At 36.9% G+C, this 23,466-nt stretch overlaps 1 protein-coding gene across 6 annotated transcripts in view; it reads right to left on the bottom strand.

Moving 5' to 3' along the window:
• Positions 1-23,466, bottom strand: part of LOC146395835 (uncharacterized) — an 811,516-nt gene that overhangs the window by 339,856 nt on the left and 448,194 nt on the right. For 4 of the 6 annotated variants that reach the window (XM_084999816.1, XM_084999815.1, XM_084999814.1 and 1 more), the window contains one exon: positions 12,469-12,504. In XM_084999816.1, the coding sequence (XP_084855942.1) occupies positions 12,469-12,504 (36 nt within the window). Of the gene's footprint in view, positions 1-8,608; positions 12,505-23,466 lie in introns of those variants that run through there. The other 2 variants (XR_014829730.1, XR_014829729.1) reach the window with 1 other exon arrangement.

Genomic DNA, 23,466 nt, shown 5'->3' on the forward strand with positions numbered 1-23,466 from the left:
AAGGGAAGTTTTGTCTGGGTATATGCCCTAGAGTAGATTGCTGGGTCATAGGGTAGTTACATGTATAGTTTTCTAAAGTAGCTCCATACTGTTTTCCATAGTGGTTGTACCAATTTACATTCCCACCAACAGTGCAGGAGGGTTCCCTTTTCTTAATCTCTATTTTAAACTACTGACTTCCCATTTTTTGTTGCATGTTCATATTTCCTCTTGCTTTTGCTTTATGACATTTAATTTCATGTTCCCTTGTATTTAGCCATAAAAATGTTAAATTTTTTACTTTAAATATGGGTTTTAGAAAATTTCATTTAGTGCTCTTTGTTGATCTCTTGATCACTTTTTATCCTAAATTCAATCTTTTATAGTTTTTGAGGTTTTCTGCTTTCCTTTTGTTTATGAATTTGCTAAGTTTGCATTTTCTTGTTTATTTTCAACATTCATAAATCACTTTTCAGAGCAGATAGACAGATTTTACTTAGAGATATAATCTGGGAATTTCATTTTATTTCTGGCAGACAAATATAGGCAGTTCTTTTTTACTTATTGGACACATGTAGTTGGTGAAGGTTTGATGAAAAGTTTGTAAACTTTTTCTTTTAAGAGTTTTCTCTGCATAATCTGTGGTATTCTTTGGCCTTCATACTAGCTTTGTTTTCTGTCCTGTTGTTCTAATTAGGGAAAGTTTATTTTCATTATAATATTTATTTCTACAAAATTACTTTTGCATAGTTATAATAATTATCCTCACATAGTATGGATTGATAGACTCTTGTGATTAATGATGACATTCACATTTTCTATATCTTTTTCTCCCATTCTGTCAATTGTATAGATTTTTTCCCAATGCTTTCCTTTTAAAAATAAATATATTTATATCACCCTATCTCCCAACTTCTTTTCTTTTTCACCTCTCACCTTGTGTTAAGCACTTTTTTGTTTGTTTTTTTTCTGTCTGCACCTGCAGCATGCAGAAGTTCTAGGGCCAGAGATCAAACCCTAATAATGGCCATGACCCAAGCCACATCACTGACAACACTGGATCCTTAAACTGCTGAGCCACCAGGGAACTCCTGATTATTCTTTTTGACTTGCTGCCCAAAGAACTATTGTCTTTATCATGCAACAACTTTACTAGAATATCTTTGCATTATTCTCTGTTCAGTATATGCTCTGAAGTATTCTTATATTCCTTCACAATAATCTTTAAGTTATAATTGTAGGTACTTTTTTTTTCTGTGGCTCTAGTTCTCTATTCAGTGGATATCAAATCTGAATATGGAACATCCTAGGCCCGTTTTCTCTGTTTATAATTTAATCACAATATTTATTAACTCTATGTTTATATTTAATTTGTTATATTCATGCTTCTGATTCATTTCCTCTTTTCCACGTGCCATGGTCTCAGCAGTGCTGTTCTGTTTGTTTTCTTAGTTTTCAATGCGACTTCCATCTCAGTGAGATCTTAGTTCTTTCCCCCTCACTGAGGTCTTACCACTCATGTTTCAGTGTCACTTCATACCATGTCTTCCCCTCAGCTTTTGCACCAGGGATCTTTCTCTTAATTTACAAGAGTGATTGCTTCGTTAAACTTTTATTCCCTTAATTCATAGCAATATATTTGGGACCAGCTGTCATCTGCTTTCTGGCACAGACTGCCAACAGAGTGTTCTTGGTTGCTATATGTTTTTCCTATTTCTTTCCCCTTTGGTGAGGTCCTTTCTGTGTAGTGATTGAAGGTTAGCTCTTTTTTCATTTCTTTCCTAGCATTTCTTGAATGAGCTATTTACAAAAAAAGCTATGGGTGAAGGAACAGGGCAGGGCTGTGCGCCTGGCTTGAGGAATTTTATTTCACCTTGAAGTTCAGTACATGTGAACTATTTTAACCTTTATTTGTCCCCATGGCTGAAATATAGCCTTACTGTCTGGCTCACAATGCAGGAGTTCTCTCTGTCTGCCTTCCTTGGAAACGTGGAAATGGCCCAGGTGTTCTAGAATGAACGGCCCATGAAGTCTAAGGAAGTTTTCCCCAGGATAGCACACTGGCTGCCCTGCACTGTTAGGAAGGAAGAATGCCCCTCAGGTGGCTTCACCTGCTTTGGAAAAACATCCTTTGCTGGATTTCCCAGGTTGTGGCCTGGGATAACCATGGTTACCTGCTTCTTGCGTGCATATCTGGCTTTACCATCTAATCATCCCTTCCTGGAATGTATCTGGGAAACTCAAACTCAGCCTTCCCTGGAGGGAATGGTTTCTCACTCTTCTTATTGCTTCCGGTTAATTTTTGAGAAGAAAAAGAAGACTACTTTTTTTTTTTTTAATCATTCACTTTAAAACAGAAATTTTTCTTTGTACCTTTTTCATATTTTAGAAAGTTTTATGGAAACATACCATTACCTAGTTTTAAGAAAAGTAAAATAAATACCTTGAGATTGTAAGGTAGGTGTGAGGGGCAGCATTTCTCAATGGTGTATTTATCTTTATCATATCTTTAATATGCTAATATTTTTTAGATATTTCCCTTATGCTTAATATTCTTATATTTGTTAATAGTTTTTAAGCAATAAAAACCACTAAAGATTTTTTTCTGCTTCTTTGATTAATTTTATCTTTTCATGAACACCACCTCATCATGATTAATTTCACTTCATAGTAAGTCTTAAAATCTGGAAGTTTGTCCTCCTAGTCTCTTCTTTTTCCAAGATGTTTTGGCTATTCTCAGTACTTTGAATTTCTATGTGAATGTTTGAATCAGTTTATGATTTTTTTTAACAAAAACTTGCAAGAATATTGCTTGAGAGTACATTGAATTTATAGCTTTAATTGGGAAAAATGATCTTTAACCATACTTAAACTTCTCACTCCTGAACTCTATATACCCTTCCATTTATTTATATTTTCTTTGATTTCTCTAAGCAACATTTGTTTTCAATTTATAGTCCTGTGAAATATTTAAATTTCTAATAGTTCATCTCAAAACATTTTATGTTTTGATGCTGTAATAAATGATATTGCTTTTACATTTACGTTTTTGATAGTAATTGCCAGTCCTCAGAGCTTGTAGTCAAGTTTTATGAAAATTTTATTGATATGCTCTGCCTGTAGTCTTCAGTTGTGCTGAAATCAGAGACCTGTTCTCTTACTCTGTTCCCTGTGCTCCATGTGCCAATCAACTTTGAATGAAGGGGTGAATGATTAACTTGGTTTTTCATGGCACAAGGACTTTCAGACACTCTGGGATCCAGAACAGTGAGCAGCTTTATTGTGTTTACTGCTTGTTAGGTGTAATGGGGTCCCTGCTTTGGCCCATCTACCAAGATACATCCACAGCCTTGGAGTAGAGTCCCGCAGTTATCAGCAAGATCAGTAAGTTTCCAACATACTCATTATGGCTACGTGTGGAGAAGGGAGCAATTTATAGGCAATTTAACTTTCATTTCTAAACTTCTATTAAAACAGGTGTTCAGAACATTAGTATAGGCACAGAAGAACAACAAGCATGAGTTCCTCAAGAGTCACTTATAAAACAAGATGAGCCTGGAATATCCTACAATAAGGGGGTGCTTTAAAACGGAAATAAAGGAAGAGTGTTGAGAGAAAATCATGGAAACAATTAGAAAGAGCTCCAGCAACCCAAACTGGAAAAATCCTAGCAAAAGGTTAAACAACAAAAATATTGTATTGTAACATACAGAATTAAATAAATAGTCCCACGACAATACTAAAAGGAATAATTTAATAATTTCCAGGAGTAAATTTTTTCAAGAATTAGGAAAAGAGAAAAGACCATCAGTACTATAGCGCTTCCAAGCAAGATTCACTAAAGGATGCCCAAACTGTTAGGTAAATCTAGGATGATAAACAGTATATTTACAAGACCTAAAGACTTTACTCCCAAGTCATTAATTTAAAAAAGAAAAATAATAACTTTAGAGTAGAAATACCCAGCAATAGCACTTGAACCAAGGGAATAATTTGATTGGCAGTAACAAAACCTATTCATATGTGCCCTGAGATGATGTACAAAATAAGGCATATAGATATTGCTATATTCTCGTCAAAAAATGTCTAACCTCAATGAAAAAATTAGTAAACAGCAGGCAAATCCAAGTTAAGGGACTTTCTATAGAATACTGATCAATACTCTTCAAAATGTCAAGGCTATAAAAGAACATTACCCTTTCTCCCAATTTATACATATATATATATAAAGAAGCTATAATAGATTGGAGACAACTAAGTAGACTGGTAACTAACATAATGTGGGGTCCTGAATTGGATCTTAGGACATAAAAAAGGACATCCTTAGGGGACATGTGGAATAATCTGAATAAATTGTACCAATGATGATTTCTTGATTTTTCGATCATTGTCCTATGGTTTGGAAAGATGTGTAGAGTATATGTGGACTATATTATTTTACATTATTTTCTCTAAGTCTAAAGTGATCTCAAAATGAAAGCTATAAAACAGTCAATCAAAAAGTGTATGAATGAAATCAACCAATTTAAATTTTTTTGTAGAAGACAACGTTACAATAGCAAAATGGGTTTCCTTTTATTTTTGGTCTTTGAAATCCATTTTTATTCTTACTTAATTGACATTTTTCAGACAGGTGTCAGAGTCACAATCCTTTTGTAAAATTATATGGCATCCCAAAAGGAGAAAACGTTTAGGTGCATATCTTCTTGCCCTGACAGCTAAATAGAATTTTCACCTTGAAACCAATACTTCCTCTAATCATTGACATCTTCTTTGTTCCTCCTGAAAAATCTATCCATCCATCTCAGAGTAAGTACAAAATAATGCATTCCTAATTAAATTAATGACACCAAGTTGATGCAATGCAGGCTTGGTGGAGTGGTGGAGTTGGGCCTCAGGGTAATTCCACATCCTGCTTTTTCCCCATTAGACATATGCATATGTCAGCTAAATTTTGGCAGTATACAAATGCTCTAGAAAATCATTATGTCTAATTCTTACGGTATCCAATTTATTTTTCTCTGCAAAGAGTGAGAATACTTTCCACACCACAAAGAATATCAGGGTACCCAGACAATATCTGAAATAAGGAACAGTTATGTTGGTTTTTATAGGTCCCTTGGGAGCCAGAAATAATTACAGAAAACTGGGAAGCCTCTGGGGAGATCTGAGAACTAAGCCTATGACTATTTACACAGTGCTTCAGCACTTGGCAAACTTAAGGAGATTTTTCAGAGTTGAAAGTGAAGAAATCTTATGATTGTCTTGATGCTAATGTTGTTTAGAAAGAGATGCTACTTCTCAAGGCATTTTAAGTAACAAAGCGTATATGGAGCAAAATGGCAGAGGAAAAAGAGCAAGTGCTACAATCCTACTGTAGTCTGGAAGGTTACGATGGTCTCAATGCATCAGTATAGGTGCTAATGATCTGTATACACCCTCTCTCAATCTCTCTCTCACACACACAAATACTTAATGCGGTTTTAAAAAGTAAGGGAGTTCCTGCTGTAGCATAGTGGGTTAAGAATTCAACTGCAGCAGCTTGGGTCAGTGTAGAGGCATGGGTTCAATCCCCAGCCCAACTCAGTGGGTTAAAAGGATCAGTGTTGCCACAGCTGCAGTGTAGGTCACAGCTGCAACTCAGATTCATTCCCTATCCCAGGAATTGCAGGTGTGGCCATCAAAGAAAAAAAAAAAAGTAAAATTGTAAATACAGATTCATAAATCTTGTCTTCAGCTTGCCAAAGTCTCACAATTTTCATGAAAAAACATTAAAAAATATCTTTAAGTGAGTTTCTATCCTACTTTGTCTTGAACATGATATTATTAGGTATCCACTTTTTCCTTGAATTTTCAACTTCATATCAGTTCTAGTCTTCTCATTGTAATCTGCTCAAGTGTCTCTAATTCTTGTTTAGTTTTCTTTTTTGTTGTTGTTGTTGTTGTTTTTGTCTTTTTGTCTTTTTAGGGCCACACCCCCAGCACAAGGCTAGGGGTCCAATCTGAGCTGTAGTGCCGGCCTATACCACAGCTACAGCAATGCCAGATCCGAGCTGTGTCTGTGACCTACACCACAGCTCACAGCAATGCTGAATCCTTGACCTGCTGAGCAAGGCCAGGGATGGAACCTGCAACCTCATGGTTCCTGGTCAGATTAGTTTCTGCTGTGCCACAATGGGAACTCCTCCAATTCTTGTTTTTAAACCCAACTCTCTCTCAAGCTCGCTTCTTTCTACTAACCATCCTTCCACCTTCTCTAAGTCCTTGCTTCCTCTCCAGCTAATTTTCTCCATTTCCACATCCACTAAATTCTCAACTCACCCAGTCTTGTTTCTATGTTTGCCATCTTTTATGACTATAGATTTCCTCCATCTAGAAAGCTTATGTGGATAACATCAGTATGCATCCTACGTGACTTTTTAGCAGCAAAAAACACCATTAACCACCTCCCTCTCCAGCCACTCCTTCCCCTTCTCGTTTGAGGTTTACCCCCATCCCTCAGCTATGCAACAATGGGCCCCTCCAAGACTCAGTCCAAGACCACATTCTCACTGCAGCCTGCAATCTCTCTCCTGGAAACTTATCAGCATCCAGTAGAATTATCACCCAGATGCAAAATTCTCACAAACTGGTCACCTCTTAATCCATGGATTATATACTGAGTGCTTCTTAGGTACCAGACTGTGCTTGAGGTGTCAGAAAAGCAAATCATAGAATTTCGTAGCCCTCATCTAGAAGTCCATCTCTGAGCTCCAGGCCTATCTACCTATCTGTCTGTCTGTCTGTCTGTCTGTCTGTCTATTTTTTTAGGGCCACACTTGCTGCATATGTAAGTTCCCAGGCTGGGGGTTGAACTGGAGCTGCAGCTGCTGGCCTACACTACAGCCACAGCAACGCAGGATCTGAGCTGCATCTGCAACCTACACCGTAGCTCGCAATGACACCAGATCCTTCATCCACTGAGAGAAGCCAGTGATTGAATCTGCATCCTCATGAGTACTAGCATACTAGTCAGGCTCTTAGCCTACTGAGCCACAACATAAACTCCAAGACCCATATACTTATTTGCCTTCTTCGTATCTCCACTTAGCGCATCAAGGTGCCTCATCTTTTACTTAGTGAAACCTCTCAAAATTCACACGTTCAATCCATCTCTGCCACAAATGTGTTAGCAGAAAACCCATAATTGCTTTCATATATTATCTAATTTTCTCCTAATCTGTATCCCTAGATCAATTTATGCCACAGCCTGAAATGCCCTTCATGTTGTTGTCTGCATCATTCTGTGGATCCTGTCCATCCTCTCCTCACATCATCCTCACTCTAGTGCTTAAACCATAATACAGGTTCCACTAGCTGTTGAATGATTAGTTTCCCCTCCTTAGTATAAATCTTAATCATAATATCTGTAATAAGTTTTGTTTAACTCCTAAATTAGGTCAAATCGACCTATATTATACACTCATCAATGAATATATTGTCCTTTCATAGTAATCGGCACAGTTTAATTCCATGATGGCAAGAATGATGTCTTTCCTCATCATTATATCAGCATATTTTTATACATAATAGAAGCTGAGTAGTAAATTGTGCTGCTTGATAAAATAAATAAATGGGTGACTCATTTTTGAGTTTAAAATTATGCAAGTATCTAGGCTTCATCCTTTCTTTCACAATATCTCTAAGTTTTGTCTTTGACAATACCAAAATATTAGACAAACAAATTTTTGCTTCTGTAACCCTAAGAGCCAAAAATTTGGACTCAATTAGATCTACCACCACTTTTTTCCAGGTGAAAACACCTAAAAATTCTCAAAGGAATGACTTAGGTCCTCTATATGCAGCATTGGGAAGGGCTGAACTCAGAATGCAGTGCTAGGATCATTTCAGGCACAAATGCATCATAGATTTTATTCAGCCCCATTTAAATTTTTGAAAATCCTTGGAGGTCATCTGCAGGCAATAAGGAACAGAGCAAACATGGAAATGAAGAGAACAAATGTAGTGTATCAGAAGTTCACGTCTTATTTCAACATCAGGAGACAATGGATGAAATATGACTTTTAGAATAGCGCAAGTGAAATAACGTATTTTATATAATTTGTAAATTACAAAAAATAAAATTGTTTGAAAAGATGCTATTATACACACCTAAATATAATATATATTATTGACTATAAATTCACCTAAATGTAATATAAAAAGAAATATGTAGTCTTTTTTTATGTCCCAGTTTAATGTCATTTGTCTTTTTAAGTAGTTCTAGCTCATTTTACACAAAGTCCAATTTCAAGACCTTTCAAATAAATACTACTTTAACTTAAATAGATCTTTATTATTTAAAAATTTTAAATTTTATTTTTAAGAAATAAATGAATACTAATAATGAATAAAAGAATTTTAAAGTTTTGATACCTTAATCAAACCTAAGATCTTACTTTACAACAAAGAAGGTAAAACAAACAGGGCCTTCAGTCAATATCTGACAGAGAGTAGCTGATATTTTGGTTCAGAAATTCTACTGCAGATGTCCAAGTTAATTACGTAAACGTAAAATGTCAGGAGGTTTGATGAAAAGGATCAATGATCTTCTTATTTCTAGAGTTCAGTTTTGTTTAAAAGTTTGTGATTTTTTTTTTAACTATAGGATTTGTCTTAGAAGTTAGAGGTATAATGAAAGTAAATAGATATAATGAAATAGAAATTGGAAAGGAAAACTAGAACAGAGGAATGTCTTACCTTTGAAAGAGCTATGTTAAATCTAAATCAAAAGTCAAAGACACTTCTAGGCATTGATAGTTTTAAGCCCCATGAGTCGTTACATTGAATGATCACCTTGTTTGGCTAACGTGAGCATTGGTTTGCACCCTGAAAGCATGACAGCTGAGACAGACATTTTGCTGTGACTCTTCTTTGTCTTATCCCAGTACATAACTTTATAAAAGACACAAATCTTAGGGTATACATGCTCTATTTATCTGAGAGCTCTATCAACCTTCAGATTTCTCAGAAGAAATACTGTGAGGAAAGAAAAACAACACCAATGAAATAATGAATTATATTGAAAACATGTCCACTGTTACCAGATGAATCTAGGGTTATTTTTTCATACTTTGAAATAAATTACTTCATGATGTCACTTTAGTGCTGTTTATTTATACCATTTGTAACTAAACACCGTCCTTGCTTTGGGATTGGTCTGGCTTCTAAAGCTAGTGCGATTTTTACAATCACTTCAGAATTATTCTGATAGTATTTAGTTAAATAATGCCAACTAATCATCCATATCTTTCTGCAATCAAAAAACCACTTATGGCACATCATATACTGCATGTGCGGTACACGCTTGGTCAAATTTAACATAAAAGATCTCTAACTGATGAACGTGCTCTGGATTAAACAAATGCAAGCTCCTTCAATTGGGAAATACTCTTTTGTACCCTCTTTTACACTCTGGTTACTCTCCACAGTATTTTCCATGGAATCATGCCCCACAGATCCATGAATTTCAGATTGCTTCCCATAATCAACCCTAGAAAGGCCAAGTAAAGCTTGATGAAAGCATTCTATAGTTAAAGACTTTCCTGCTAGTAATTGCTGTGAGTGTGTTTGCTATTAGGTTTGTCATTAGTATGATGGCAAAGTAATTTGATGAGGTTACTTTTCTTTCTTCCTCGTAACTTACCCAAGAAAAGGAAAGAAAAGATTTTGTGTGCTACCAGTTATTTCTTTCCTCATGTAGTAGGATGTACTACTGGCAGATTAGATAGACTCTACTTATATGTCCAAGTTTTATTTTAAAAATATTATCTGAGAAGCTTAGTAACAAAATACAGATATTTCCAGAATAATTATAGTGTCTTGGGAACATTATCCAAAAATTACAGCAAAATGTACTAAGCAGATGCTTAACTATTGTAGATTTATAAGAGAGCTTGGTCTGACATGGTGTATATCCGATCACAGAATAGTTCATGTTGTCTCCTTATCGCAAGAATGATTTATCATCGGTGGAATAGATAACACATATGTCATATATTCCCTTTCCAAAGAGAGAATTACATATGGAAGCTGGTTAAATTTGGTGAATGTATGTCCAATAAACTCATTAGGGAAAAATTCCTTTACTAGAAAAACATTGTAAGATGTTCTAGTGATTAAAACCTCAAGATCATTCAAGGCAGCATAATACAGTAGGCTGTGATATAAGTTACCTCTTTCTGCTTAAAATACCCTTTGGTCACCCCCTCCCGCCATTGCTTAAAAAGTATGGTACAGTTTTTCTAAAATTATTTAACTGGAAAAAGTTCGAGATGAGTCTGATAACCTATAATTCACACTGAGGATATTAAGAAAGATTCGACAACAGTAAGTAAAATTAAAATAAATAAAAAGGGTGCCTGTGCCAGGTGACAGGTGATGATGGCCTCTCAGCTCCAAGCCACCCTTCCATGTCCCACTGGTAACAGTGGAGCTGGATGAAACAAACCTCTGTCCTCTGCCAGCATTCGATACTGGTGGAGCCCCGTGTGAGAAGGCATGCCCATGAGTGCTGGGTTGCTTCTGTGTCTAAGATACATCCAGTAACGCTCACCTCCCAGCTTTTCAGTCCTGGCCTGCGTCTCAGATTTTCTATGATGAGGCATGTTTTCCTGTCTTTAGATGCCTGCCTGCCAACCTCAGCCTGACTATATCCTGAGCATTCTGGTACTCACTTGTTGGACCTGTAGCATAGTTCCCTTCCATCCAGATTGGCCTGCTCTTTGCCCAATAGAGTTCCCTGCCTGCTAAGCCCACTGGCAACTCAACCAGATTGTACCTACCTGTGTGCCAGAGGAAGGTTTCCAGGCTGCCAGCTCAGATCTACATGTGTGCATCAATTGAAGGCAAACCTGCCCAGTGGGTCCAAACCCACTTTCCCCACACAGGTCTGAATCCCACCACTGAAGGGGGCCCCTCTGGGTCTGTTCTGTCCTTGAGTGTTCTCTCTTATTCCTAAGGCACTCAAGTGTTCTATCCAAATTTTCTCACTAACCTCATGTAAATAGTTAATACATCTTTATGTTAAAACATCCCTGTTCAAATCACTGTGGAACATCTATTCCTGACTACCCTGATACATGATATCTATGAGGATAAAATTATGGATAAGATTCTTATAAAAACAGCCCAGAAGTCAACTCTCCGCATGATGGGTGGTAGAGTACATTCACATTAAGGATCCTGAATCATTTAAAAGCAAAAATAAAGAGTAGAGTACATAACCACTTTTAGAGGATTTGTCTACGAAATCCAGTTAAAAACCACTGTAAATGACAGAGGTGGATTTGACTTCTTAGAGAAATTCACTTATGTAGAGCATCTCGATCCCCTAAGGTCTGTAAATTGTATCTAATATTGATATCTTCACTTATGTACCAAATCAGATTTCTCCTCAAATATTCCCTTTGGCAAATTTCTTGTCTTATCCCTTTCATCACCAAGCCCCTCTCCTCAGTAGGACTGCCATCAGCAAACCAACACACAACAATACACTCTATCATAAATACATATTTTACCTGGAAAAGCTGTCTTTTAAGCTCTCTCTCCTTTTGCAACCATCATCCCATTTCTCTGCTCTCATGATCAATATCTGTGGTCTCACTTTCCACTTATCCTCACCCTTCTCCTCTCTTGAATTTACACCTATTAGGCTTCTATCCTTCACTTGCTCCTGCCCAGGTCTTAGACAATCTCCACATGGCCAAATCTAATCAACAATTCTCAGACCTCTCCTTGGTAACCCTCTCACACACTGGATAACTTCTTCCCTTTGAAACACTTTACTTTGACCTACAGAACACAATACTCTGTTCAATATATGATTTTCTTTCTACCCCATCATCCACTCCTTCTCGGTCTATTACTGAAGCTCTTCATAAACCCTTCAATGTTGGAGTACCCAAGTCTCATTTCTGGGATTTCTCTTCTCCTTTTACTCACTTTCAAGGTGAATACAGTTAGTCCAATGTAACCCAGACTCCCATATTTATAACTATAGTCTTGAACTTGTCTCTGAATTCCAGTCTTAGGGTGTTATCCTACAAAATATATGCATTTAAAGGTGCAAAAGTATTTATTTATGCACATGGAGGAATCAGTTCCCTACATCAACAGAGTGGACACCAATAATAAACATAACTATGAATCATTTATAACCACTCAGACCATTACCTGCTCTGCACACACCTAGCATCTGATCCAATAACTGAACATTCATCTTTATAAAATATTTGAGAATTTGGCTCTCATTCAATTGGACAAAAATGAACTCCACAAAATCCTATTCATCATCTTGGATGATGCAGTAATGTTGGTCTCTCTGAATTCCAATATCCATGGATGAATGGATCATGGGTAAACATTGGGTATTAGGAAAGAGCCTGAGGCACTGGTGAGCACCAATGGATGCGACCCAAAACGGAGTAGGGAAATAAAGCTTCTACTCACCCATGTGTAAAAAGAAACCTATGGACCTCTGCATTTCTGTAAGAGAGAAAAGAAGAGAGAGACAAATCAGGAGAGATTAAGCCTAAAATTCACTTCAGTGTGAGTTTTCCTATTCCTATCTCTCATCTCCATATACCTATTATATTATCTATTAGGAAAGGTGTTTTTACACATGAGTGGTAAGAATTTAAAGAATAATGTCATATCAGAAGCACTAGAATACTGAGTTTCAGAAACTCTTTAAAAGATGACAAATTTAATGCTACAAAAATATTTAGGTAACTACCATGAACATAATTTTGCACATGGCTTACTAAAAAATATTTCTTAACAGTTTCATCCTTACTTTTTACAATTACACATTATTAAAAATCAAGGGTTTATCTAGTGTTTGTTCATTCATTTGCCATTACTTTGTTGATCATCTACTACATGGAAAGCATTTCATTATACTGACAGTTGTGTTAAACAGTTTTTTAAAAGAAAGTTTTAAAAACCATATGTTTTAAGATAGTAATTTTTTTTTCTTTTTATGACCATGTCTGTGCATATAGAAGCTCCCTGGCTAGGGGTTGAATTGGAGCCACAGCTAAGGCCACAGCCACAGACACAGCCACAGCCACAGCAATGCAGAATCTAAGCCACATCTGCAACCTACTCTGCAGCTTAAGATGTGGCAACGTGAGATCCTTAACCTACTGAGTAAGGCCAGGGATCAAACCTGCATCCTCACAGTGACAACATTGAGTCCTTAACCCATGGAGCTGCTGAGAACTCTTTAACATAGTAAAGTTTTTATTCCCATCAATATAACCCTTAGGAAATATAAATGACTTGGATACATAAAAAATACTACATAAAAATAATAGTTATATATTTTCTGATTTTCATTTATCCATTACAGTCAGTGTGTGAAAATAAAAGTAGGGAAGATTTTTGAATGAATAATACAAAGTGACTCATTGTTTTCTTGATATTGGATATAAACCCAGGATATTTCTTTGTCATGTTAATGCTCTGCAAATGGATAATAAAATATGAGCTTTAACTTTGTTCCTAATCTGAACTGATGTAAAGCATGGATGTAAACAAAGGGTTTAGCACAGCTAAGAAGCAAATACACAATTGGCACAAAACCCAGATTTCCCATTATGGTTCATATCCCCTACTTTAGTAAGTCAGGCAAAATATAAATATGCATAAGAGTGCCAAACATGTAAACTCTGTGATGTGACAGGCAGAGTCCAACAAGGGTGGACATAAAGTCCTCCCCACCCCCGCTCCAGCACACAACTCCCACCACAAATGAATTGCAAACCGAAGCAATCAGTTCAATTCCAGGGAAATACTAATGAAATGGGAAAAAACAAGCTCTGCTCAATCTCAAACTGTCAGGCCCCACTGATGATTTGTATGGATTTTCCAACCTTGCCCTAATCTGGCTCTCCCTGGCTATAATTTTACTCCAACTATTCCAGGATCCCTCCTTTCAAAGCTCCCTTGCTTTGCTTCTTGGAGATTGTATAAAATTGTTGAATATTTTTGTCACACTCAACTCTCTATAAGTAGAGTTCCCTTTTGGCTCAGTGGGATCCAGCATTGTCACTGCTGTGGCTCTGGTTTCAGCTGTGGCATGGGTTCAATCCCTGGCCTAGGAACTTCCTTATGCTATGGGTATGGCCAAAAACCAAACCAAACCAAAACAAACTGTCCAGAATCATCCTTAAATGTTAAAGATCAGTTACTAGAACCCACTCTCTCCTGCCTCCACCACTAGAACCTGGCTATGACTTGCTAATTCTGTGCACTAAGAGACCTGCCCAGAGATGCCACTAGTGGTACACACTGTCTTGTTCTGTGCACCTTTCAGATTTGAATATATGCTCTGCATTTCTCAGATGTAGGGAACTCAGATGAGGTCTCAGGAGACTTGAGGCCCCATATTTACTAAGGAGAAAAATCAAAAGACCTAGGCCTCAACTTTTATTTCTAGTTAATTAGTATAGACCCAAAGAGATGCCCTATTGTTGCATTATTAGAATAGAAATGCCTAAATCAAAACTAACGTATGCTTACCTTACTGAGCTAGCTCAGGGCTTCTGACTATGTTTTCAGTGCTAAAAGCATACTTATCTAGGATGACTGACTCAAATTGTTCTTTATCATACATAAAACAGTTTTAATGCATTTCTCCATTTCTATTTTGTTGTTGAGTTTGTTTTTTCTCTCAATTTTTTTCCCCCACTTAACTACATGACAGGACATTTTGAGCCTGTTATTAAAGTCTAACAGTTGATTGATTCTATTCCATCTTGTTCTTCCTAAAGGCAAACAAAGAGAATCAATCAAACTTCCCATCCTAAATTCCATATTTGCATGAACTCTGGGGAGTTTGACTTACTTTCAAAAGCAGGAAAATAAATCCATGTTCACAATAGTCATATAATAGGTTATACTGTCCATATTTCCAGGGCACTCCAGGATGGTTTGTAAAGGTCCGTCTTTGAAATCCAATGGTTAGTTAATAAAAATTAAGGTTGATGAATATCATTTGAGCCATAAGTACCATAACATAAATCAGACTAGCATTTACATGGCAGGAAACTATGACCTTACCAAAAAAAAAAAATCAGGAAAATCAGATGTATTGTTATTTGCAAAAAAAAAAAAAAAAAAAAAAAAAGGAAAAAGAAAAAAAAGAAAAAGTCAATAGGTATGGTGCTAGATCACGCCTCTTCCTCCTCCATCCTCTTTATGCCACTGTAAAAATGTGGATTTGTGTCTGAAAAGAGGGGCCTGAATCTACCTTAGTTTATGTGATTGACCTCAGACACTCAATTTCAGTATTTTATCTTATTTTATTTTATTTTTTGTCTTTTTAGGGATGCACCCACAGCATATGGAGATTTCCAGGCTAGGGGTCGAATCAGAGCTGTAGCTGCTGGCCTACACTACAGCCACTACAACGTCAATCCAATACGTGACTGTGACCTACACCACATGTCACGGCAATGCCAGATCCTTAACACACCGATCGAGGCCAGGGATTGAACCTGCATCTTCATAGATGCTAGTCAGATTTGTTTCTGCTGAGCCATGAAGAATGCCCCAATTTCAGTATTAATAAACACCTTGCAACAATGAATCAACTATACTTTAATAAAAAATAACAAAAATAAAACAAACTGAAAAACATCTTACAAGAATTGTTGAAGTAGCAGTGAGTTGCTTGGAAAATCACACTGAGATTGGTAAAGTATAAATATTCACATACAGTCTATGCATGAATATATATCACATGTATATTTACTAGTCAGAGCTTTTCAAAGGAGAGACCACATACTTTTTCACTGTGGCTCTGCCAGACACCTCTGTGTCCCCAAGACATTCTGCTTCCAACATCTGGTCATTCATCAGATCTGTCCTTTCTTAAGACCTGAACTTGAAGAGGCAGAAGAAGATAATTGTTAAAGCTGTGGATTCTGGAGTCAGACACACTATGTCATCTTACATATGAGGTTCTGATCACAAACAATAGAGTTTTGTGAGGATTATGTTACTAACACATATGGTACAGGGCATAGAATGCAGCCTTGTACACAGGCAACAGTCAGTCAATGCCAGCTCTTATTCCCTTCATGGTCAAGGTCTTAGCTCAGTGTCCTGTCATTTCTCACTAGTGTGGACCCCTGTAAGGTGTCCTGGCCAGAGTCATTGCCACCCATCCTGGCTCGCAAATCTTCTGTGTTTGGAAACAGCAAAATCTTTCATTTGTTGTACGTTTTGTTAAACCTGGGGTTCTCTCTTGTATGGCATTGTAGTAACTATTTAGGGGGTAGTTACACCATTCTTTTGTTCAGAGTTACAGTCTACTTAACGTGAAAGGACATTTTGAATATTGAGCACTTCTTTCTAGAAAAGGTCATTGCTGCTGTCTTCATTCCTTTCTACCTGAGCTCTTCTGAGTTTCCTCTAACAAGAATCTGATACTGAGCTGAACTGATGTCCATTTTAACTGGACTTCATAGCGCTGATGTCAAAAGCATGACTTCAAGTGTAACAAAGCAAGCAAGCCAAGATCATCCACCTGGTTGAGTGGGATCTGTTTTCACTTTATTTTCATCTGACTTTGGCATCGAGGCTGATTATTTTCCACTTCACTGGCTCTGACTTCACATCATGGTTAAAGAACATTTCTCTTGCACTTGTTTCTTATAGGAAGAACTCTGATGACATAGGTAGGTGGTTGCTCATTCTTTGTAGCTGACTAGCTCTGGAGTCAGTGAATATTAGCTAGAGCCTCAGATATACAGAGTGGGGAGGAAGTTCAGACATCATTTATCCCACCCTCCCATTTTACAGGGGAGAAAATCAAGTCCCAGGATGGGGGCCTCAAGAAGCCACTTAGGGATGTATCTGCTTTGGGGACATGGCCCCTGATGTCTATTGGTGTGGTTCTGCTCTCACTACATCACTGGTAGAGACATTTCTCAGGAACTTGAGCTCATTCATTCCTCCACAAAAGATTGCTAATGGTCACTGAGCAAACATACTACCAAGGCCTTTGGTAGAAAAAAGAGAGCAGTACCTTTTGATATATTTGTAATCTTATTCATATTTTATGAGCGCAATATATATTTATTCATAATGTGGTTACATATCAAATTTTTAAAAATCCATGCTAAAAGGCACATGAACATGTTTCCTTTTAAAACTGAGAAACAGAATACACCTACTAGACTCAGAATATGACAATTAGAAATAAGGTTACCCTTTGTCAGCTCAAATTTCCTCTTTATCTCAGGAGCTTCATCTATAAAATAAAGGCATTGTGACTTGTTTCAGATTTCATGTAGGCACTAAAATGATGGGTAGGAACATAAAAAGCACTAAAGAGGAACAACAACAGCAAAAGAAAAAGCAACACTAAATTGGTTAGAAGACAGTCTCAGCTCCTTGGCAGAAATTGATGTGAAAGGCTTATTTATTTATTTATTTATTTCTGCTTTTTAGGGCCACACACATGACATGTGGAAATTCCTAGGCTAGGGGTCAAATCACAGCAGCTGCTGGCCTACGCCACAGCCACGGCAACACCAGATCCTTAACCCACTGATCGAGGCCAGGGATTGAACCCATATCCTCGTGGTTACTATTTGAGTTTATAAGCAATGACAGGAACTCCGAGGCTCTTTTAAATGCATAAACATAGAAAGAAATATTAATTCCTATGCCTTCTAGTAGTCATGAGCTACAGTTCACATTTTACTCTACTTGCAGTCTTGCCAATGTCCCTTTAAAAGAAAAATAGGCCTAAATAATATAATATTATTGACTTTTCTAGCAATAGTGGAAAGAAAAAAAAATTTAAAGGGGAAAAATCTAATTCCTCTCATTTCTTTTCTTGCTATACACTGTGGGATCCCAAAGACTCTGTAGAGATATTCACTAACTTATTACTCATTCATTTTTACTTAGAATAATCACTCATGAGTGTATTGAAGCCACAATGGAAAACCGTCGTGCATCCTTGTTTCAACAAAGAGTTACACATTTGTCAAAAATTAATCTCAGCTGAGATTCTGATTTTAAATAAAACTTTTGTGAAGTATTAAATGAGGAAAGACTCAAAAGCAGGCTTGAAATGGATTCTTATTTAAAGATTGACTAAAGGTGTGGGCATGTGCTTTTCCAGATGGTAAAATGCCAAATGGCATTCTGCATTTTTCCTCACTCTCTGCTCAATTAGGTTCTTATCCAAAATGTTTTAGATAAGTAGCAGTGATTCATGAAACAGCATAAATTCAGACCCAGGAAGTTTCTGCAGGGTTTCCTAATGGAGCTTCAGTTGGTTCCCAGTTGTCTGGACCCAGGTTTTTAAAACATTTACTAAAGCCTATTCTGAAATCAGCTGTGTCCTTCCTTCCAGAGTGTAGGCAGCCCTCCTTGAAATAAAGAGCCTTGCCCGCCCTTACCAAGTGCTTTACACTATAACTTGGGTGTTTCTGTGGAGTGAGAGTATCTGCTGAGAGAGATACTCTGGCAACACTGCAATAAAAATGTATCATCAATTTCCTTCTGGTTAAAGAAAAAAAAAATGTAATAGAATGTGATGTTTAGCTCAGAACTACTATTTCATGCAAAGAAAAATTGACATTTCTGTTGAGATTTCCTGCCTTTATTTATGTCCTGGGCTGAGTATTCTAATACCATGTCTTCAATATTTTATCTTATACTTCAGAATGCAGCATTATTTTGAGAACATAAAACTGGGAACCTGAGAGGAAACTCAGAGGGGACGGGTGGGGTAGGATTAAAAAGTTCATCGTGAGGAGTTTCTTTCATGGCTCAGCAGTTAACAAACCCGACTATGATCCATGAGGGTGTGGGTTCAATTCCTGGCCTCGCTCAGTGGGTTAAGGTTCTGGCATTGCCATGAGCTGTGGTGTAGGTCACAGATGTGGCTCAGATCTGGCGTTGCTGTGGCTATAGGTATAGGCCTGTTGCTGTAACACCAATTTGACTCCTAGCCTGGGAACCTCCGTATGCTGCAGGTGCGGTCCTTAAAAAAAAAAAAGTTCATCGTGAGCTGCTGCATCTTACAGCCATTAGAAGGAGGTAGACAAGGCCAGGATAACTAGTGCTTGGTCATTAATTGCTGATAAGATATCTTGCAGTGGGCGGCGGGGGAGTGTTGCCTCCACAAGATCATTGTCTCCTCATATGGAACAGATACATTTCACCTCCTACATGTCCCCAGCTTTTCTGCCATTAAGGCTGCTCTCTCATTTGTTCTGGCACTGACATGTTCTACCATTAAAACTAAGATCCATGTGAAAAGATGCTCAACATCACTAATTATTAGAGAAATGCAAATTGAAGCTACATCGAGATATCACCTCATACCAGGAAGAAAGGCCATCAGCAAAATTATATAAACAATAAATGCTGGGGGTGTGGAGAAAAGGGAACCCTCCTGCACTGTTAGTGGGAATATAAACTGGTATAAACATTATAGAAAAAAATATGGAGGTTCCTCAAAAAACTAAATATAGAAATACAGAAATATGATCCAGCAATCCCATTCCTGGGCATCTCTCTGGAGAAAACCATAATTTGAAAATATATGTGCACCCAAATGTTCATTACAGCACTGTTTAAAATAGCCAAGACATGGAAACAACATAAACGTCCATGGAGAGAAATGGATAAACAAGGAGTGGTACATATATACAATGGAATACTACTCAGCCATAAAAAAGAACAAAATTATGCCATTTGCAGCAACATGCATGGACCTGGAGATTATCATACTAAGTGAAGTCAGACAAAGACAAATATGTGACATCACTTATATGTGGAATCTAATAATATGATAAAAGTGAATTTATTTATAAAAGAGAATTTATTTATTTGTGAATTTATATATAAAACAGAAACAAATTCAAAGATTTTGAAATTAAATTTAGGATTACCAAGAGGACACTGTGATTGGGGATGGGGGTAAACAGGAGGATGGGATTAACATACATACATTACTATATATAAAATAGGTAACTAACAAGGACCCACAATATAATGCAGGAAGGTTTACTCAATGTTCTGTAATAATCTATGGGGAGGGAGACAGAATGGATGTATGTGTATGTATGGCTAATTCACTTTGCTTTAGACATGACACTAATACAACATTGTAAATCAACTATACCCCAATAAAACTTAATAAAAAATAAACCCCAAGATCCAAAACTGTGATCAGATGTCAAGGTATTCAGTTACTTTTCAAAACACAGTTCTGCATAAATTTATACAAAAACATCTGTTGGCAGGAGAGAGATGTGAGAGGAATAATTTTCCCTCACGTGGTACATACCATTTCATTATTTAAACCAATATTCTCCTATCTCAGGGTCAAAAACGCCAGTGACATCTTACTGTCCACTGAAACGTGTATTTAATTCAAAACAGAATGGAAATGGGCTGAACACGAATATTGGCAAACTTCTGAAAAAATAAGCAAGGAATATTTTCCTTTAAACTTATAGAAACTATGTAGGAGGAAATAAATCTGTGGCTTTAACTCATGAAAGAGAAATGGTGCTCAGCAAAAACAAGATGAACCATTCCACCGTTTGATGGGATGCCCCTCCCCCATAAACATACAGACTGTCCACCACACAGAAAGCTGAGTGGTCACCCTCCTTTGCACATCTGTTGGGTTCTGAACTGTGTAAGGCATATCCGTGGCTGTTTCTCCCACATGTATAAATGCACTACAATGGTGAGAGTCTCAAAACACAACAGCAGATGATGGAGGCAAAAGGAAAGGCTTTACAGTAGCAGAAATTCTCAGATCAAACAGGGAAAGCCTCAAACCCTCACATTGGGGCTGCGGATCCCCATGACAGGAGAAGAGTCTTGTCATAGGATCCACACACATCAAGTCACTGGCTAGCTGCACATCCAAGGAAAGTCAAGCAGCTGCACAGTCTGTCATTGAGTCCAAGGACAACCCACAGCCTCAGAAGTGTGACAAAAAATAATCAGTCCTACAGTTATTTCTTTTTTTCTTTTTTTTTTTTGTCTTTTTGCATTTTTCTAGGGCCGCACCTGTGGCATATGGAGGTTCCCAGGCTAGGGTTCGAATTGGAGCTGTAGCTGCCAGCCTATACCACAGCCACAACAACTTGGGATCTGAGCTGCTTCTGCAACCCACACCACAGCTCATGGCTACGCTGGATCCTTAACCCACTGAGCAAGGCCAGGGATCGAACCAGCAACCTCATGGTTCCTAGTCGGATTCATTAACCACTGAGCCATGACAGGAACTCCCCTACAGTGATTTAAAATAACTTAAGGGATATAAAAAGGACAAAAAAGGCAAGAAAACAGATAACAGAATAAGATTTGACTTAGAAGTAAGAAGTGACCCTAAAATACAAAGTCAAAAGCCAAAAGGCTACCTATCAATGAGACAGAAGCAGATGTTTCCAGATATCTCTACTACAGTATATAGCAATAAATAATAAACACAGCCATTACAGAAGCTCTTATTTGATATGATGGAGGAAAAAGAGAAAGAGGTTCTAATTCACTGTGTGTTTATTAAGAGCTGGTTTTGCTTTAAGGGGGTGCAAATGTATTTAGATAGGCGAGGACTCAGAAAGTCTATTCACATGCTGTTTAGGGTAAAATAATACTTTAAGAAACCTTTCCACTCGTCAAAAATAAAACTAGAAGGTCCAAATGTTAAATCCATTTATAAAATGATTGGCAGGGATATTGAAAGCAGGAAAACATAAGAAGCGTGCATACTTTACAAAATGTGGTCTGAATACTTGGCTTCTGTCTACCAAGAAAATAAGCAGTGTGAACAGCTGGCTGGCTCCCCCCTTATCTCTGATGCGGCCAGGGAGCTCAGTCTGAGGGCAGTGGGTTCATTAGGAGAGCCAGGAAGTGGAGAAAAGCCCAAAGCAGGAGAAGTCCTTGGTTTCCAGGACATGGAACCACAGATTAGCTGTCAATGAGAGTCAAAGGCTTTTAAAGTGCTCTCTAGGAAACTGATAAACCAACCAGATTTTTTTAAAACTCATAAAATTTGAATAAAATTAAAATTATATATTTTATACACATACATAATATATACAAGTATGTATTTATGTTTGTATATATACATAGATATGCACATGTACACAAACATAATCACTTTTTCCCTTTTTAGGGCTGCACCTGTGGCACATAGAAGTTCCCAGGCTAGGGGTCCAATCAGAACTGCAGTGCTGGCCTACACCACGGCCACAGCAACACCAAGCCACATCTGTGACCTACACCACAGCTTGCAGCAGCTACAGATCCTTAACCCAATGAGCGAGGCCAGGCATCAAACCCACATCCTCGCGGACACTATGTCGGGCTCTTAACCAGCCTGAACCACAAGGGGAATTCCACAAACATGAAATTTAAATCTAATAGTGAATAACATTATTTTTGGCTATACATACAGCACTGACAACTATAATGATGTAGCAGATGAAAAGAAAGTCTCTAGTTCTGAAGAATCATCATTCAGAATATATTCTCTCACAATTGAAATCAGTAATAAAGCAGAGCTTTAAAAGCATATTCTAGAAAGTAACATACTACTGTATTACCCTTGGATTAGAAAAGAAATTTAAAAAAATCTCATAGAACACATAAAACTAGAATACTATAAAAGTACACAAAATGTAATAAAACATCCTTTAAAAGGAAATTTATAACTTTAAATACATTTGTTAGAAAAACTGAATGAAAAAGAGTGTGCAAACTATGAACACAAAAACTAGAACAGGAACTAAACAACCCAAAGAAGTAAGAAAAGATATAACAAAGATGGAGGAGGAAAGCTATGAAATAGAGGACGCTGTTATGATCAAAAGTGACATCACAATGTATGTAGTTTTAAAAGAAGATTTATAAAAGTAAATTGGAATCTAATTAATTGGAATCTAAAAATATCTGAAAAACTATTCAAGAAAAAAACAAGATATGTGGAAATAGATAAAATATAAAACCCTAAAAGTAAAAGAATTGCATAAAAATAGATATACCCCAAATAATGCAATAAATACACAGCAATATATTTTGATATATATTAATTGACAATGTCCCCAAAACAAAATACAAAAGATCTTCATTTCTACAAACTCACAGAAATACATCTTAAGGATTATGGCTTTTAAATGTACATAGAAAAATTAAACTTTATAAAATATAAATTAATAAAAAAATTAACAGTTGTGTATTTATTCTATTTCCTTATATCTTAGGAGTATTATGTTGATTTTTAAAATAAGAAAGGAAATCATATCTCCATTTCACTTTTGAACCTTAATTTAAATTGATAATATTACAGTTGGAATATTTTCATCTGACAGTGAATGATGAACTGGACGGTTAAATATATTCAAGAAACACAAGTAGTTTAATGTCAGGAAATCTGTCAATGAAATAAAAATT

The sequence above is a fragment of the Sus scrofa genome, chromosome 15 (genome assembly GCF_054392235.1).
Source record: "Sus scrofa isolate SSC_HxYL_T2T_F1_AM1 chromosome 15, Sscrofa_HxYL_maternal_Yorkshire_Landrace_v2.0, whole genome shotgun sequence".
Taxonomy (NCBI): Eukaryota; Metazoa; Chordata; class Mammalia; order Artiodactyla; family Suidae; genus Sus; species Sus scrofa.